The following is a 17,103-nucleotide window of genomic DNA, read 5'->3' as shown; positions in this document are numbered from 1 at the left end:
TTATTAGTCATGTAAAATCCGCACCTCTTCTGTATATAATTCATGCACATTACAAGTGGTTTATTAGTCGTGTAAAATCCGCTCCTCTTCTGTATATAATTCATGCACATTACAAGTGGTTTATTAGTCCTGTAAAATCCGCACCTCTCTGTATATAATTCATGCACATTACACGTGGTTTATTAGTCCTGTAAAATCTGCACCTCTTCTGTATATAATACATGCACATTACACATGGTTTATTAGTCCTGTAAAATCTGCACCTCTTCTGTATATAATTCATGCACATTACAAGTGGTTTATTAGTCATGTAAAATCCGCACCTCTTCTGTATATAATTCATGCACATTACACGTGGTTTATTAGTCATGTAAAATCCGCACCTCTTCTGTATATAATTCATGCACATTACAAGTGGTTTATTAGTCCTGTAAAATCTGCACCTCTCTGTATATAATTCATGCACATTACAAATGGTTTATTAGTCATGTAAAATCCGCACCTCTTCTGTATATAATTCATGCACATTACAAGTGGTTTATTAGTCGTGTAAAATCCGCTCCTCTTCTGTATATAATTCATGCACATTACAAGTGGTTTATTAGTCATGTAAAATCTGCTCCTCTTCTGTATATAATTCATGCACATTACAAGTGGTTTATTAGTCCTGTAAAATCCGCTCCTCTTCTGTATATAATTCATGCACATTACAAATGGTTTATTAGTATTGTAAAATCCGCACCTCTTCTGTATATAAATCATGCACATTACAAGTGGTTTATTAGTCATGTAAAATCCGCACCTCTTCTGTATATAATTCATGCACATTACAAGTGGTTTATTAGTCGTGTAAAATCTGCACCTCTCTGTATATAATTCATGCACATTACAAATGGTTTATTAGTCATGTAAAATCCGCACCTCTTCTGTATATAATTCATGCACATTACAAGTGGTTTATTAGTCGTGTAAAATCCGCTCCTCTTCTGTATATAATTCATGCACATTACAAGTGGTTTATTAGTCCTGTAAAATCCGCTCCTCTTCTGTATATAATTCATGCACATTACATGTGGTTTATTAGTCATGTAAAATCCGCACCTCTTCTGTATATAATTCATGCACATTACACGTGGTTTATTAGTCATGTAAAATCCGCACCTCTTCTGTATATAATTCATGCACATTGCAAATGGTTTATTAGTCCTGTAAAATCCGCACCACTTCTGTATATAATTCATGCACATTACAAGTGGTTTATTAGTCATGTAAAATCTGCACCTCTTCTGTATATAATTCATGCACATTACAAGTGGTTTATTAGTCATGTAAAATCCGCACCTCTTCTGTATATAATTCATGCACATTACAAGTGGTTTATTAGTCATGTAAAATCCGCACCTCTTCTGTATATAATTCATGCACATTAGAAATGGTTTATTAGTCTTGTAAAATCTGCACCTCTTCTGTATATAATTCATGCACATTACAAGTGGTTTATTAGTCGTGTAAAATCCGCACCTCTTCTGTATATAATTCATGCAAATTACAAGTGGTTTATTAGTCATGTAAAATCTGCACCTCTTCTGTATATAATTCATGCACATTACAAGTGGTTTATTAGTCCTGTAAAATCTGCACCTCTTCTGTATATAATTCATGCACATTACAAGTGGTTTATTAGTCATGTAAAATCCGCACCTCTTCTGTATATAATTCATGCACATTACAAATGGTTTATTAGTCATGTAAAATCCGCACCTCTTCTGTATATAATTCATGCAAATTACAAGTGGTTTATTAGTCATGTAAAACCCGCACCTCTTCTGTATATAATTCATGCACATTACAAGTGGTTTATTAGTCATGTAAAATCCGCACCTCTTCTGTATATAATTCATGCACATTACAAGTGGTTTATTAGTCATGTAAAATCTGCACCTCTTCTGTATATAATTCATGCACATTACAAATGGTTTATTAGTCCTGTAAAACCCGCACCTCTTCTGTATATAATTCATGCACATTACAAATGGTTTATTAGTCCTGTAAAATCCGCACCTCTCTGTATATAATTCATGCACATTACACGTGGTTTATTAGTCCTGTAAAATTCACACCTCTTCTGTATATAATTCATGCACATTACACGTGGTTTATTAGTCATATAAAATCCGCACCTCTTCTGTATATAATTCATGCACATTACAAGTGGTTTATTAGTCCTGTAAAATCCGCACCTCTTCTGTATATAATTCATGCACATTACAAGTGGTTTATTAGTCATGTAAAATCCGCACCTCTTCTGTATATAATTCATGCACATTACACGTGGTTTATTAGTCATGTAAAATCCGCACCTCTTCTGTATATAATTCATGCACATTACAAGTGGTTTATTAGTCATGTAAAATCCGCACCTCTTCTGTATATAATTCATGCACATTACAAGTGGTTTATTAGTCCTGTAAAATCCGCACCTCTTCTGTATATAATTCATGCACATTACAAGTGTTTTATTAGTCCTGTAAAATCCACACCTCTTCTGTATATAATTCATGCATATTACAAGTGATTTATTAGTCCGGTAAAATACGCACCTCTTCTGTATATAATTCATGCACATTACAAGTGGTTTATTAGTCGTGTAAAATCCGCACCTCTTCTGTATATAATTCATGCACATTACACATGGTTTATTAGTCATGTAAAATCCGCACCTCTTCTGTATATAATTCATGCACATTACAAGTGGTTTATTAGTCATGTAAAATCCGCACCTCTTCTGTATATAATTCATGCACATTACAAGTGGTTTATTAGTCATGTAAAATCCGCACCTCTTCTGTATATAATTCATGCACATTACACGTGGTTTATTAGTCATGTAAAATCCGCACCTCTTCTGTATATAATTCATGCACATTACAAGTGGTTTATTAGTCCTGTAAAATCCGCACCTCTTCTGTATATAATTCATGCACATTACAAGTGGTTTATTAGTCATGTAAAATCCGCACCTCTTCTGTATATAATTCATGCACATTACACGTGGTTTATTAGTCATGTAAAATCCGCACCTCTTCTGTATATAATTCATGCACATTACAAGTGGTTTATTAGTCATGTAAAATCCGCACCTCTTCTGTATATAATTCATGCACATTACAAGTGGTTTATTAGTCCTGTAAAATCCGCACCTCTTCTGTATATAATTCATGCACATTACAAGTGTTTTATTAGTCCTGTAAAATCCACACCTCTTCTGTATATAATTCATGCACATTACAAATGGTTTATTAGTCATGTAAAATCCGCACCTCTTCTGTATATAATTCATGCACATTACACATGGTTTATTAGTCATGTAAAATACGCACCTCTTCTGTATATAATTCATGCACATTACAAGTGGTTTATTAGTCATGTAAAATCCGCACCTCTTCTGTATATAATTCATGCACATTACACGTGGTTTATTAGTCCTGTAAAATTCACACCTCTTCTGTATATAATTCATGCACATTACACGTGGTTTATTAGTCATGTAAAATCCGCACCTCTTCTGTATATAATTCATGCATATTACAAGTGATTTATTAGTCCGGTAAAATACGCACCTCTTCTGTATATAATTCATGCACATTACAAGTGGTTTATTAGTCGTGTAGAATCCGCACCTCTTCTGTATATAATTCATGCACATTACACATGGTTTATTAGTCATGTAAAATCCGCACCTCTTCTGTATATAATTCATGCACATTACAAGTGGTTTATTAGTCATGTAAAATCCGCACCTCTTCTGTATATAATTCATGCACATTACTAGTGGTTTATTAGTCATGTAAAATCCGCACCTCTTCTGTATATAATTCATGCACATTACAAGTGGTTTATTAGTCATGTAAAATCTGCACCTCTTCTGTATATAATTCATGCACATTACAAGTGGTTTATTAGTCATGTAAAATCCGCACCTCTTCTGTATATAATTCATGCACATTACAAGTGGTTTATTAGTCATGTAAAATCCGCACCTCTGCTGTATATAATTCATGCACATTACACGTGGTTTATTAGTCATGTAAAATCTGCACCTCTTCTGTATATAATTCATGCACATTACACATGGTTTATTAGTCATGTAAAATCCGCACCTCTTCTGTATATAATTCATGCACATTACAAGTGGTTTATTAGTCCTGTAAAATCCGCACCTCTTCTGTATATAATTCATGCACATTACAAGTGGTTTATTAGTCATGTAAAATCCGCACCTCTTCTGTATATAATTCATGCACATTACAAGTGGTTTATTAGTCATGTAAAATCTGCACCTCTCTGTATATAAATCATGCACATTACAAGTGGTTTATTAGTCATGTAAAATCTGCACCTCTTCTGTATATAATTCATGCACATTACAAGTGGTTTATTAGTCATGTAAAATCCGCACCTCTTCTGTATATAATTCATGCACATTACAAGTGGTTTATTAGTCATGTAAAATCTGCACCTCTTCTGTATATAATTCATGCACATTACAAGTGGTTTATTAGTCATGTAAAATCCGCACCTCTTCTGTATATAATTCATGCACATTACAAGTGGTTTATTAGTCCTGTAAAATCCGCACCTCTTCTGTATATAATTCATGCACATTACAAGTGGTTTATTAGTCCTGTAAAATCCGCACCACTTCTGTATATAATTCATGCACATTACAAATGGTTTATTAGTCCTGTAAAATCTGCACCTCTCTGTATATAATTCATGCACATTACACATGGTTTATTAGTCATGTAAAATCCGCACCTCTTCTGTATATAATTCATGCACATTTCAAGTGGTTTATTAGTCCTGTAAAATCCGCACCTCTCTGTATATAATTCATGCACATTACAAGTGGTTTATTAGTCATGTAAAATCCGCACCTCTTCTGTATATAATTCATGCACATTACAAGTGGTTTATTAGTCCTGTAAAATCCGCACCTCTTCTGTATATAATTCATGCACATTACAAGTGGTTTATTAGTCATGTAAAATCCGCACCTCTTCTGTATATAATTCATGCACATTACAAGTGGTTTATTAGTCATGTAAAATCCGCACCTCTTCTGTATATAATTCATGCACATTACAAGTGGTTTATTAGTCATGTAAAATCCGCACCTCTTCTGTATATAATTCATGCACATTACAAGTGGTTTATTAGTCATGTAAAATCTGCACCTCTTCTGTATATAATTCATGCACATTACAAATGGTTTATTAGTCCTGTAAAATCCGCACCTCTTCTGTATATAATTCATGCACATTACAAGTGGTTTATTAGTCATGTAAAATCCGCACCTCTTCTGTATATAATTCATGCACATTACAAGTGGTTTATTAGTCATGTAAAATCTGCACCTCTTCTGTATATAATTCATGCACATTACACATGGTTTATTAGTCATGTAAAATCCGCACCACTTCTGTATATAATTCATGCACATTACACATGGTTTATTAGTCATGTAAAATCCGCACCTCTTCTGTATATAATTCATGCACATTACAAATGGTTTATTAGTCATGTAAAATCCGCACCTCTTCTGTATATAATTCATGCACATTACAAGTGGTTTATTAGTCATGTAAAATCCGCACCTCTTCTGTATATAATTCATGCACATTACAAGTGGTTTATTAGTCCTGTAAAATCTGCACCTCTTCTGTATATAATTCATGCACATTACAAATTGTTTATTAGTCATGTAAAATCCGCACCTCTTCTGTATATAATTCATGCACATTACAAGTGGTTTATTAGTCCTGTAAAATCCACACCTCTTCTGTATATAATTCATGCACATTACAAGTGGTTTATTAGTCATGTAAAATCTGCACCTCTCTGTATATAAATCATGCACATTACAAGTGGTTTATTAGTCCTGTAAAATCCGCACCTCTTCTGTATATAATTCATGCACATTACAAGTGGTTTATTAGTCATGTAAAATCCGCACCTCTTCTGTATATAATTCATGCACATTACAAGTGGTTTATTAGTCATGTAAAATCCGCACCTCTTCTGTATATAATTCATGCACATTACAAGTGGTTTATTAGTCATGTAAAATCCGCACCTCTTCTGTATATAATTCATGCACATTACAAGTGGTTTATTAGTCATGTAAAATCTGCACCTCTCTGTATATAATTCATGCACATTACAAGTGGTTTATTAGTCATGTAAAATCCGCACCTCTTCTGTATATAATTCATGCACATTACAAGTGGTTTATTAGTCATGTAAAATCCGCACCTCTTCTGTATATAATTCATGCACATTACAAGTGGTTTATTAGTCATGTAAAATCTGCACCTCTTCTGTATATAATTCATGCACATTACAAATGGTTTATTAGTCCTGTAAAATCCGCACCTCTTCTGTATATAATTCATGCACATTACAAGTGGTTTATTAGTCATGTAAAATCTGCACCTCTTCTGTATATAATTCATGCACATTACAAGTGGTTTATTAGTCATGTAAAATCTGCACCTCTTCTGTATATAATTCATGCACATTACACATGGTTTATTAGTCATGTAAAATCCGCACCTCTTCTGTATATAATTCATGCACATTACAAATGGTTTATTAGTCATGTAAAATCCGCACCTCTTCTGTATATAATTCATGCACATTACAAATGGTTTATTAGTCATGTAAAATCCGCACCTCTTCTGTATATAATTCATGCACATTACAAGTGGTTTATTAGTCATGTAAAATCCGCACCTCTTCTGTATATAATTCATGCACATTACAAGTGGTTTATTAGTCCTGTAAAATCTGCACCTCTTCTGTATATAATTCATGCACATTACAAATGGTTTATTAGTCATGTAAAATCCGCACCTCTTCTGTATATAATTCATGCACATTACAAGTGGTTTATTAGTCCTGTAAAATCCGCACCTCTTCTGTATATAATTCATGCACATTACAAGTGGTTTATTAGTCATGTAAAATCTGCACCTCTCTGTATATAAATCATGCACATTACAAGTGGTTTATTAGTCCTGTAAAATCCGCACCTCTTCTGTATATAATTCATGCACATTACAAGTGGTTTATTAGTCATGTAAAATCCGCACCTCTTCTGTATATAATTCATGCACATTACAAGTGGTTTATTAGTCATGTAAAATCCGCACCTCTTCTGTATATAATTCATGCACATTACAATTTGTTTATTAGTCATGTAAAATCCGCACCTCTTCTGTATATAATTCATGCACATTACAAGTGGTTTATTAGTCATGTAAAATCTGCACCTCTCTGTATATAATTCATGCACATTACAAGTGGTTTATTAGTCATGTAAAATCCGCACCTCTTCTGTATATAATTCATGCACATTACAAGTGGTTTATTAGTCATGTAAAATCCGCACCTCTTCTGTATATAATTCATGCACATTACAAATGGTTTATTAGTCATGTAAAATCCGCACCTCTTCTGTATATAATTCATGCACATTACACATGGTTTATTAGTCATGTAAAATCCTGCACCTCTTCTGTATATAATTCATGCACATTACAAGTGGTTTATTAGTCATGTAAAATCTGCACCTCTTCTGTATATAATTCATGCACATTACACATGGTTTATTAGTCATGTAAAATCCGCACCTCTTCTGTATATAATTCATGCACATTACAAGTGGTTTATTAGTCCTGTAAAATCCGCACCTCTTCTGTATATAATTCATGCACATTACAAGTGGTTTATTAGTCATGTAAAATCCGCACCTCTTCTGTATATAATTCATGCACATTACAAGTGGTTTATTAGTCATGTAAAATCCACACCTCTTCTGTATATAATTCATGCACATTACAAATGGTTTATTAGTCATGTAAAATACGTACCTCTTCTGTATATAATTCACGCATATTACAAGTGGTTTATTAGTCATGTAAAATCTGCACCTCTTCTGTATATAATTCATGCACATTACAAGTGGTTTATTAGTCATGTAAAATCTGCTCCTCTTCTGTATATAATTCATGCACATTACAAGTGGTTTATTAGTCGTGTAAAATCCGCTCCTCTTCTGTATATAATTCATGCACATTACAAGTGGTTTATTAGTCCTGTAAAATCCGCACCTCTCTGTATATAATTCATGCACATTACACGTGGTTTATTAGTCATGTAAAATCCGCACCTCTTCTGTATATAATTCATGCACATTACAAGTGGTTTATTAGTCATGTAAAATCCGCACCTCTTCTGTATATAATTCATGCACATTACAAGTGGTTTATTAGTCGTGTAAAATCCGCTCCTCTTCTGTATATAATTCATGCACATTACAAGTGGTTTATTAGTCCTGTAAAATCCGCACCTCTCTGTATATAATTCATGCACATTACACGTGGTTTATTAGTCCTGTAAAATCTGCACCTCTTCTGTATATAATACATGCACATTACACATGGTTTATTAGTCCTGTAAAATCTGCACCTCTTCTGTATATAATTCATGCACATTACAAGTGGTTTATTAGTCATGTAAAATCCGCACCTCTTCTGTATATAATTCATGCACATTACACGTGGTTTATTAGTCATGTAAAATCCGCACCTCTTCTGTATATAATTCATGCACATTACAAGTGGTTTATTAGTCCTGTAAAATCTGCACCTCTCTGTATATAATTCATGCACATTACAAATGGTTTATTAGTCATGTAAAATCCGCACCTCTTCTGTATATAATTCATGCACATTACAAGTGGTTTATTAGTCGTGTAAAATCCGCTCCTCTTCTGTATATAATTCATGCACATTACAAGTGGTTTATTAGTCATGTAAAATCTGCTCCTCTTCTGTATATAATTCATGCACATTACAAGTGGTTTATTAGTCCTGTAAAATCCGCTCCTCTTCTGTATATAATTCATGCACATTACAAATGGTTTATTAGTATTGTAAAATCCGCACCTCTTCTGTATATAAATCATGCACATTACAAGTGGTTTATTAGTCATGTAAAATCCGCACCTCTTCTGTATATAATTCATGCACATTACAAGTGGTTTATTAGTCGTGTAAAATCTGCACCTCTCTGTATATAATTCATGCACATTACAAATGGTTTATTAGTCATGTAAAATCCGCACCTCTTCTGTATATAATTCATGCACATTACAAGTGGTTTATTAGTCGTGTAAAATCCGCTCCTCTTCTGTATATAATTCATGCACATTACAAGTGGTTTATTAGTCATGTAAAATCCGCTCCTCTTCTGTATATAATTCATGCACATTACATGTGGTTTATTAGTCATGTAAAATCCGCACCTCTTCTGTATATAATTCATGCACATTACACGTGGTTTATTAGTCATGTAAAATCCGCACCTCTTCTGTATATAATTCATGCACATTGCAAATGGTTTATTAGTCCTGTAAAATCCGCACCACTTCTGTATATAATTCATGCACATTACAAGTGGTTTATTAGTCATGTAAAATCTGCACCTCTTCTGTATATAATTCATGCACATTACAAGTGGTTTATTAGTCATGTAAAATCCGCACCTCTTCTGTATATAATTCATGCACATTACAAGTGGTTTATTAGTCATGTAAAATCCGCACCTCTTCTGTATATAATTCATGCACATTAGAAATGGTTTATTAGTCTTGTAAAATCTGCACCTCTTCTGTATATAATTCATGCACATTACAAGTGGTTTATTAGTCGTGTAAAATCCGCACCTCTTCTGTATATAATTCATGCAAATTACAAGTGGTTTATTAGTCATGTAAAATCTGCACCTCTTCTGTATATAATTCATGCACATTACAAGTGGTTTATTAGTCCTGTAAAATCTGCACCTCTTCTGTATATAATTCATGCACATTACAAGTGGTTTATTAGTCATGTAAAATCCGCACCTCTTCTGTATATAATTCATGCACATTACAAATGGTTTATTAGTCATGTAAAATCCGCACCTCTTCTGTATATAATTCATGCAAATTACAAGTGGTTTATTAGTCATGTAAAACCCGCACCTCTTCTGTATATAATTCATGCACATTACAAGTGGTTTATTAGTCATGTAAAATCCGCACCTCTTCTGTATATAATTCATGCACATTACAAGTGGTTTATTAGTCATGTAAAATCTGCACCTCTTCTGTATATAATTCATGCACATTACAAATGGTTTATTAGTCCTGTAAAACCCGCACCTCTTCTGTATATAATTCATGCACATTACAAATGGTTTATTAGTCCTGTAAAATCCGCACCTCTCTGTATATAATTCATGCACATTACACGTGGTTTATTAGTCCTGTAAAATTCACACCTCTTCTGTATATAATTCATGCACATTACACGTGGTTTATTAGTCATATAAAATCCGCACCTCTTCTGTATATAATTCATGCACATTACAAGTGGTTTATTAGTCCTGTAAAATCCGCACCTCTTCTGTATATAATTCATGCACATTACAAGTGGTTTATTAGTCATGTAAAATCCGCACCTCTTCTGTATATAATTCATGCACATTACACGTGGTTTATTAGTCATGTAAAATCCGCACCTCTTCTGTATATAATTCATGCACATTACAAGTGGTTTATTAGTCATGTAAAATCCGCACCTCTTCTGTATATAATTCATGCACATTACAAGTGGTTTATTAGTCCTGTAAAATCCGCACCTCTTCTGTATATAATTCATGCACATTACAAGTGTTTTATTAGTCCTGTAAAATCCACACCTCTTCTGTATATAATTCATGCATATTACAAGTGATTTATTAGTCCGGTAAAATACGCACCTCTTCTGTATATAATTCATGCACATTACAAGTGGTTTATTAGTCGTGTAAAATCCGCACCTCTTCTGTATATAATTCATGCACATTACACATGGTTTATTAGTCATGTAAAATCCGCACCTCTTCTGTATATAATTCATGCACATTACAAGTGGTTTATTAGTCATGTAAAATCCGCACCTCTTCTGTATATAATTCATGCACATTACAAGTGGTTTATTAGTCATGTAAAATCCGCACCTCTTCTGTATATAATTCATGCACATTACACGTGGTTTATTAGTCATGTAAAATCCGCACCTCTTCTGTATATAATTCATGCACATTACAAGTGGTTTATTAGTCCTGTAAAATCCGCACCTCTTCTGTATATAATTCATGCACATTACAAGTGGTTTATTAGTCATGTAAAATCCGCACCTCTTCTGTATATAATTCATGCACATTACACGTGGTTTATTAGTCATGTAAAATCCGCACCTCTTCTGTATATAATTCATGCACATTACAAGTGGTTTATTAGTCATGTAAAATCCGCACCTCTTCTGTATATAATTCATGCACATTACAAGTGGTTTATTAGTCCTGTAAAATCCGCACCTCTTCTGTATATAATTCATGCACATTACAAGTGTTTTATTAGTCCTGTAAAATCCACACCTCTTCTGTATATAATTCATGCACATTACAAATGGTTTATTAGTCATGTAAAATCCGCACCTCTTCTGTATATAATTCATGCACATTACACATGGTTTATTAGTCATGTAAAATACGCACCTCTTCTGTATATAATTCATGCACATTACAAGTGGTTTATTAGTCATGTAAAATCCGCACCTCTTCTGTATATAATTCATGCACATTACACGTGGTTTATTAGTCCTGTAAAATTCACACCTCTTCTGTATATAATTCATGCACATTACACGTGGTTTATTAGTCATGTAAAATCCGCACCTCTTCTGTATATAATTCATGCATATTACAAGTGATTTATTAGTCCGGTAAAATACGCACCTCTTCTGTATATAATTCATGCACATTACAAGTGGTTTATTAGTCGTGTAGAATCCGCACCTCTTCTGTATATAATTCATGCACATTACACATGGTTTATTAGTCATGTAAAATCCGCACCTCTTCTGTATATAATTCATGCACATTACAAGTGGTTTATTAGTCATGTAAAATCCGCACCTCTTCTGTATATAATTCATGCACATTACTAGTGGTTTATTAGTCATGTAAAATCCGCACCTCTTCTGTATATAATTCATGCACATTACACGTGGTTTATTAGTCATGTAAAATCTGCACCTCTTCTGTATATAATTCATGCACATTACAAGTGGTTTATTAGTCATGTAAAATCCGCACCTCTGCTGTATATAATTCATGCACATTACACGTGGTTTATTAGTCGTGTAAAATCTGCACCTCTTCTGTATATAATACATGCACATTACACATGGTTTATTAGTCCTGTAAAATCTGCACCTCTTCTGTATATAATTCATGCACATTACAAGTGGTTTATTAGTCATGTAAAATCCGCACCTCTTCTGTATATAATTCATGCACATTACAAGTGGTTTATTAGTCATGTAAAATCCGCACCTCTTCTGTATATAATGCATGCACATTACAAGTGGTTTATTAGTCATGTAAAATCCGCACCTCTTCTGTATATAATTCATGCACATTACAAGTGGTTTATTAGTCATGTAAAATACGCACCTCTTCTGTATATAATTCATGCACATTACAAGTGGTTTATTAGTCATGTAAAATCCGCACCTCTTCTGTATATAATTCATGCACATTACACGTGGTTTATTAGTCCTGTAAAATTCACACCTCTTCTGTATATAATTCATGCACATTACACGTGGTTTATTAGTCATGTAAAATCCGCACCTCTTCTGTATATAATTCATGCATATTACAAGTGATTTATTAGTCCGGTAAAATACGCACCTCTTCTGTATATAATTCATGCACATTACAAGTGGTTTATTAGTCGTGTAGAATCCGCACCTCTTCTGTATATAATTCATGCACATTACACATGGTTTATTAGTCATGTAAAATCCGCACCTCTTCTGTATATAATTCATGCACATTACAAGTGGTTTATTAGTCATGTAAAATCCGCACCTCTTCTGTATATAATTCATGCACATTACTAGTGGTTTATTAGTCATGTAAAATCCGCACCTCTTCTGTATATAATTCATGCACATTACACGTGGTTTATTAGTCATGTAAAATCTGCACCTCTTCTGTATATAATTCATGCACATTACAAGTGGTTTATTAGTCATGTAAAATCCGCACCTCTGCTGTATATAATTCATGCACATTACACGTGGTTTATTAGTCATGTAAAATCTGCACCTCTTCTGTATATAATGCATGCACATTACAAGTGGTTTATTAGTCATGTAAAATCCGCACCTCTTCTGTATATAATTCATGCACATTACAAGTGGTTTATTAGTCATGTAAAATCTGCACCTCTGCTGTATATAATTCATGCACATTACACGTGGTTTATTAGTCATGTAAAATCCGCACCTCTTCTGTATATAATTCATGCACATTACAAGTGGTTTATTAGTCATGTAAAATCCGCACCTCTTCTGTATATAATTCATGCACATTTCAAGTGGTTTATTAGTCATGTAAAATCCGCACCTCTGCTGTATATAATTCATGCACATTACAAGTGGTTTATTAGTCATGTAAAATCCGCACCTCTTCTGAATATAATTCATGCACATTACAAGTGGTTTATTAGTCATGTAAAATCTGCACCTCTTCTGTATATAATTCATGCACATTACACATGGTTTATTAGTCATGTAAAATCCGCACCTCTTCTGTATATAATTCATGCACATTACAAGTGGTTTATTAGTCATGTAAAATCCGCACCTCTTCTGTATATAATTCATGCACATTACAAGTGGTTTATTAGTCATGTAAAATCTGCACCTCTTCTGTATATAATACATGCACATTACAAGTGGTTTATTAGTCATGTAAAATCTGCACCTCTTCTGTATATAATACATGCACATTACACATGGTTTATTAGTCCTGTAAAATCTGCACCTCTTCTGTATATAATTCATGCACATTACAAGTGGTTTATTAGTCATGTAAAATCCGCACCTCTCTGTATATAATTCATGCACATTACACGTGGTTTATTAGTCATGTAAAATCCGCACCTCTTCTGTATATAATTCATGCACATTACAAATGGTTTATTAGTCATGTAAAATCCGCACCTCTTCTGTATATAATTCATGCACATTACACGTGGTTTATTAGTCATGTAAAATCCACACGTCTTCTGTATATAATTCATGCACATTACAAGTGGTTTATTAGTCATGTAAAATCCGCACCTCTTCTGTATATAATTCATGCACATTACAAGTGGTTTATTAGTCATGTAAAATCCGCACCTCTTCTGTATATAATTCATGCACATTTCAAGTGGTTTATTAGTCATGTAAAATCTGCACCTCTCTGTATATAATTCATGCACATTACACGTGGTTTATTAGTCATGTAAAATCTGCACCTCTTCTGTATATAATTCATGCACATTACAAGTGGTTTATTAGTCATGTAGAATCCGCACCTCTTCTGTATATAATTCATGCACATCACAAGTGGTTTATTAGTCATGTAAAATCCGCACCTCTTCTGTATATAATTCATGCACATTACACGTGGTTTATTAGTCGTGTAAAATCCGCACCTCTTCTGTATATAATTCATGCACATTACAAATGTTTTATTAGTCGTGTAAAATTCACACCTCTCCTGTATATAATCATGCACATTACAAATGGTTTATTAGTCATGTAAAATCCGCACCTCTTCTGTATATAATTCATGCACATTACAAGTGGTTTATTAGTCGTGTAAAATCCGCACCTCTTCTGTATATAATTCATGCACATTACAAATGGTTTATTAGTCGTGTAAAATCCGCACCTCTTCTGTATATAATTCATGCACATTACACGTGGTTTATTAGTCCTGTAAAATCCACACCTCTTCTGTGTATAATTCATGCACATTACAAATGGTTTATTAGTATTGTAAAATCCGCACCTCTTCTGTATATAATTCATGCACATTACAAGTGGTTTATTAGTCATGTAAAATCTGCACCTCTCTGGATATAATTCATGCACATTACACATGGTTTATTAGTCATGTAAAATCCGCACCTCTCTGTATATAATTCATGCACATTACACGTGGTTTATTAGTCATGTAAAATCCGCACCTCTCTGTATATAATTCATGCACATTACAAATGGTTTATTAGTCGTGTAAAATTCACACCTCTCCTGTATATAATTCATGCACATCACACATGGTTTATTAGTCATGTAAAATCTGCACCTCTTCTGTATATAATTCATGCACATTACAAGTGGTTTATTAGTCGTGTAAAATCCGCACCTCTTCTGTATATAATTCATGCACATTACAAATGGTTTATTAGTCGTGTAAAATCCGCACCTCTTCTGTATATAATTCATGCACATTACACGTGGTTTATTAGTCCTGTAAAATCCACACCTCTTCTGTGTATAATTCATGCACATTACAAGTGGTTTATTAGTCCTGTAAAATCCGCACCTCTTCTGTATATAATTCATGCACATTACAAGTGGTTTATTAGTCATGTAAAATCTGCACCTCTCTGGATATAATTCATGCACATTACACATGGTTTATTAGTCATGTAAAATCCGCACCTCTCTGTATATAATTCATGCACATTACACGTGGTTTATTAGTCATGTAAAATCCGCACCTCTCTGTATATAATTCATGCACATTACAAATGGTTTATTAGTCGTGTAAAATTCACACCTCTCCTGTATATAATTCATGCACATCACACATGGTTTATTAGTCATGTAAAATCTGCACCTCTTCTGTATATAATTCATGCACATTACAAGTGGTTTATTAGTCATGTAAAATCCGCACCTCTTCTGTATATAATTCATGCACATTACAAGTGGTTTATTAGTCATGTAAAATCCGCACCTCTTCTGTATATAATTCATGCACATTACAAATGGTTTATTAGTCATGTAAAATACGTACCTCTTCTGTATATAATTCATGCACATTACAAATGGTTTATTAGTCCTGTAATATCTGCACCTCTTCTGTATATAATTCATGCAAATTACAAGTAGTTTATTTGCTAATGCCAGTTCCTAAACTGTTTATGACTTTAATTATAATCTTATAACATACTTTCTATAATAACCTGTGTAACATTTTAGTTCCCATCAATTCTGTTTTCCCCACGTGCATCTAATGCCTTTATATCTCTGCTTTGAGTGCTCTAACCATAGCTGTGTAAGCTCTTTCTCAACAAATAATATACAATATCTGATTTATCTGTTCCCTATTGTACATAAAGCAAATTACTACAGATATTGGACAATCTAACCTCAACCAACTTTTTTTGTTTCAACCCACAGGTGCTTAACTACTGATATGAGACAAACTGGTCTCCACCACTTTTGTTTAACCCACAGGTGCTTGATCTGACCAGTTTCACCACTGATATGGGACACTCTGTTCTTACTCACTTTTGTTTAACCTACCGGTGCTTCTTTGTGTGCAGTGATAAAAAACAATACGTTATTGGTACCAGAAGTATTTGCAAATATGTGTATCAATGTCATAGGTTTTGACAGCAAGTGGCAATAAACTATGAAAATTAAAGTTAATGGAAATTTTTAAAAGTTAAAGCTTGTGTGTGAAAATAAATTACTTTACTATTTAACTCAGGAGTTATGCTCCCTCTCTGCTATTCCTGGCCACTAGCTAGCATTAGGTCTAAAGCTTCTAGATACATTCATAGGTGGTAGGCTGTGTCTGAGGGACCTAAATGAGACAAGGTTATTTAGGCAAGGTTCAGCAACTGGCAGACAAACTAAGTACAAGGTCAGAAAACACTAGGGGACAATTTATCAAATGCCGGGAGGACATGATTCTCTGTAGCAAATCTTGTCCGCACATCATCACTTAATGCTGACAGCATACGCTGTTAGCATTTAACATTTCATAAGCATTTCTTGTGAAATGCTTGTGCAATGCCGCCCCCTGCAAATTCACGGCCAATCGGCCGCTAGCAGGTTGTGAGAATAGATCTGGATTCGTAGACCACAGCTG

At 33.6% G+C, this 17,103-nt stretch overlaps 1 protein-coding gene across 2 annotated transcripts in view; it reads left to right on the top strand.

Moving 5' to 3' along the window:
• Window positions 1-16,679, top strand: part of LOC128642111 (uncharacterized) — a 167,134-nt gene extending 150,455 nt beyond the window's left edge. For both annotated transcript variants that reach the window (XM_053694778.1, XM_053694777.1), the window contains one exon: window positions 16,407-16,679. In XM_053694778.1, coding sequence (XP_053550753.1) covers window positions 16,407-16,414 — 8 coding nt within the window. In that variant the 3' untranslated portion in view covers window positions 16,415-16,679. The remainder of the gene's footprint in view (window positions 1-16,406) is intronic.
• The last annotated feature ends 424 nt before the right edge of the window (window positions 16,680-17,103 follow it).

The sequence above is a fragment of the Bombina bombina genome, chromosome 11, assembly GCF_027579735.1.
Source record: "Bombina bombina isolate aBomBom1 chromosome 11, aBomBom1.pri, whole genome shotgun sequence".
NCBI classification, from domain to species: Eukaryota; Metazoa; Chordata; class Amphibia; order Anura; family Bombinatoridae; genus Bombina; species Bombina bombina.
The sequence above is the reverse complement of the archived record's forward strand: the minus strand, read 5'-3'. Positions and strand labels throughout refer to the sequence as shown.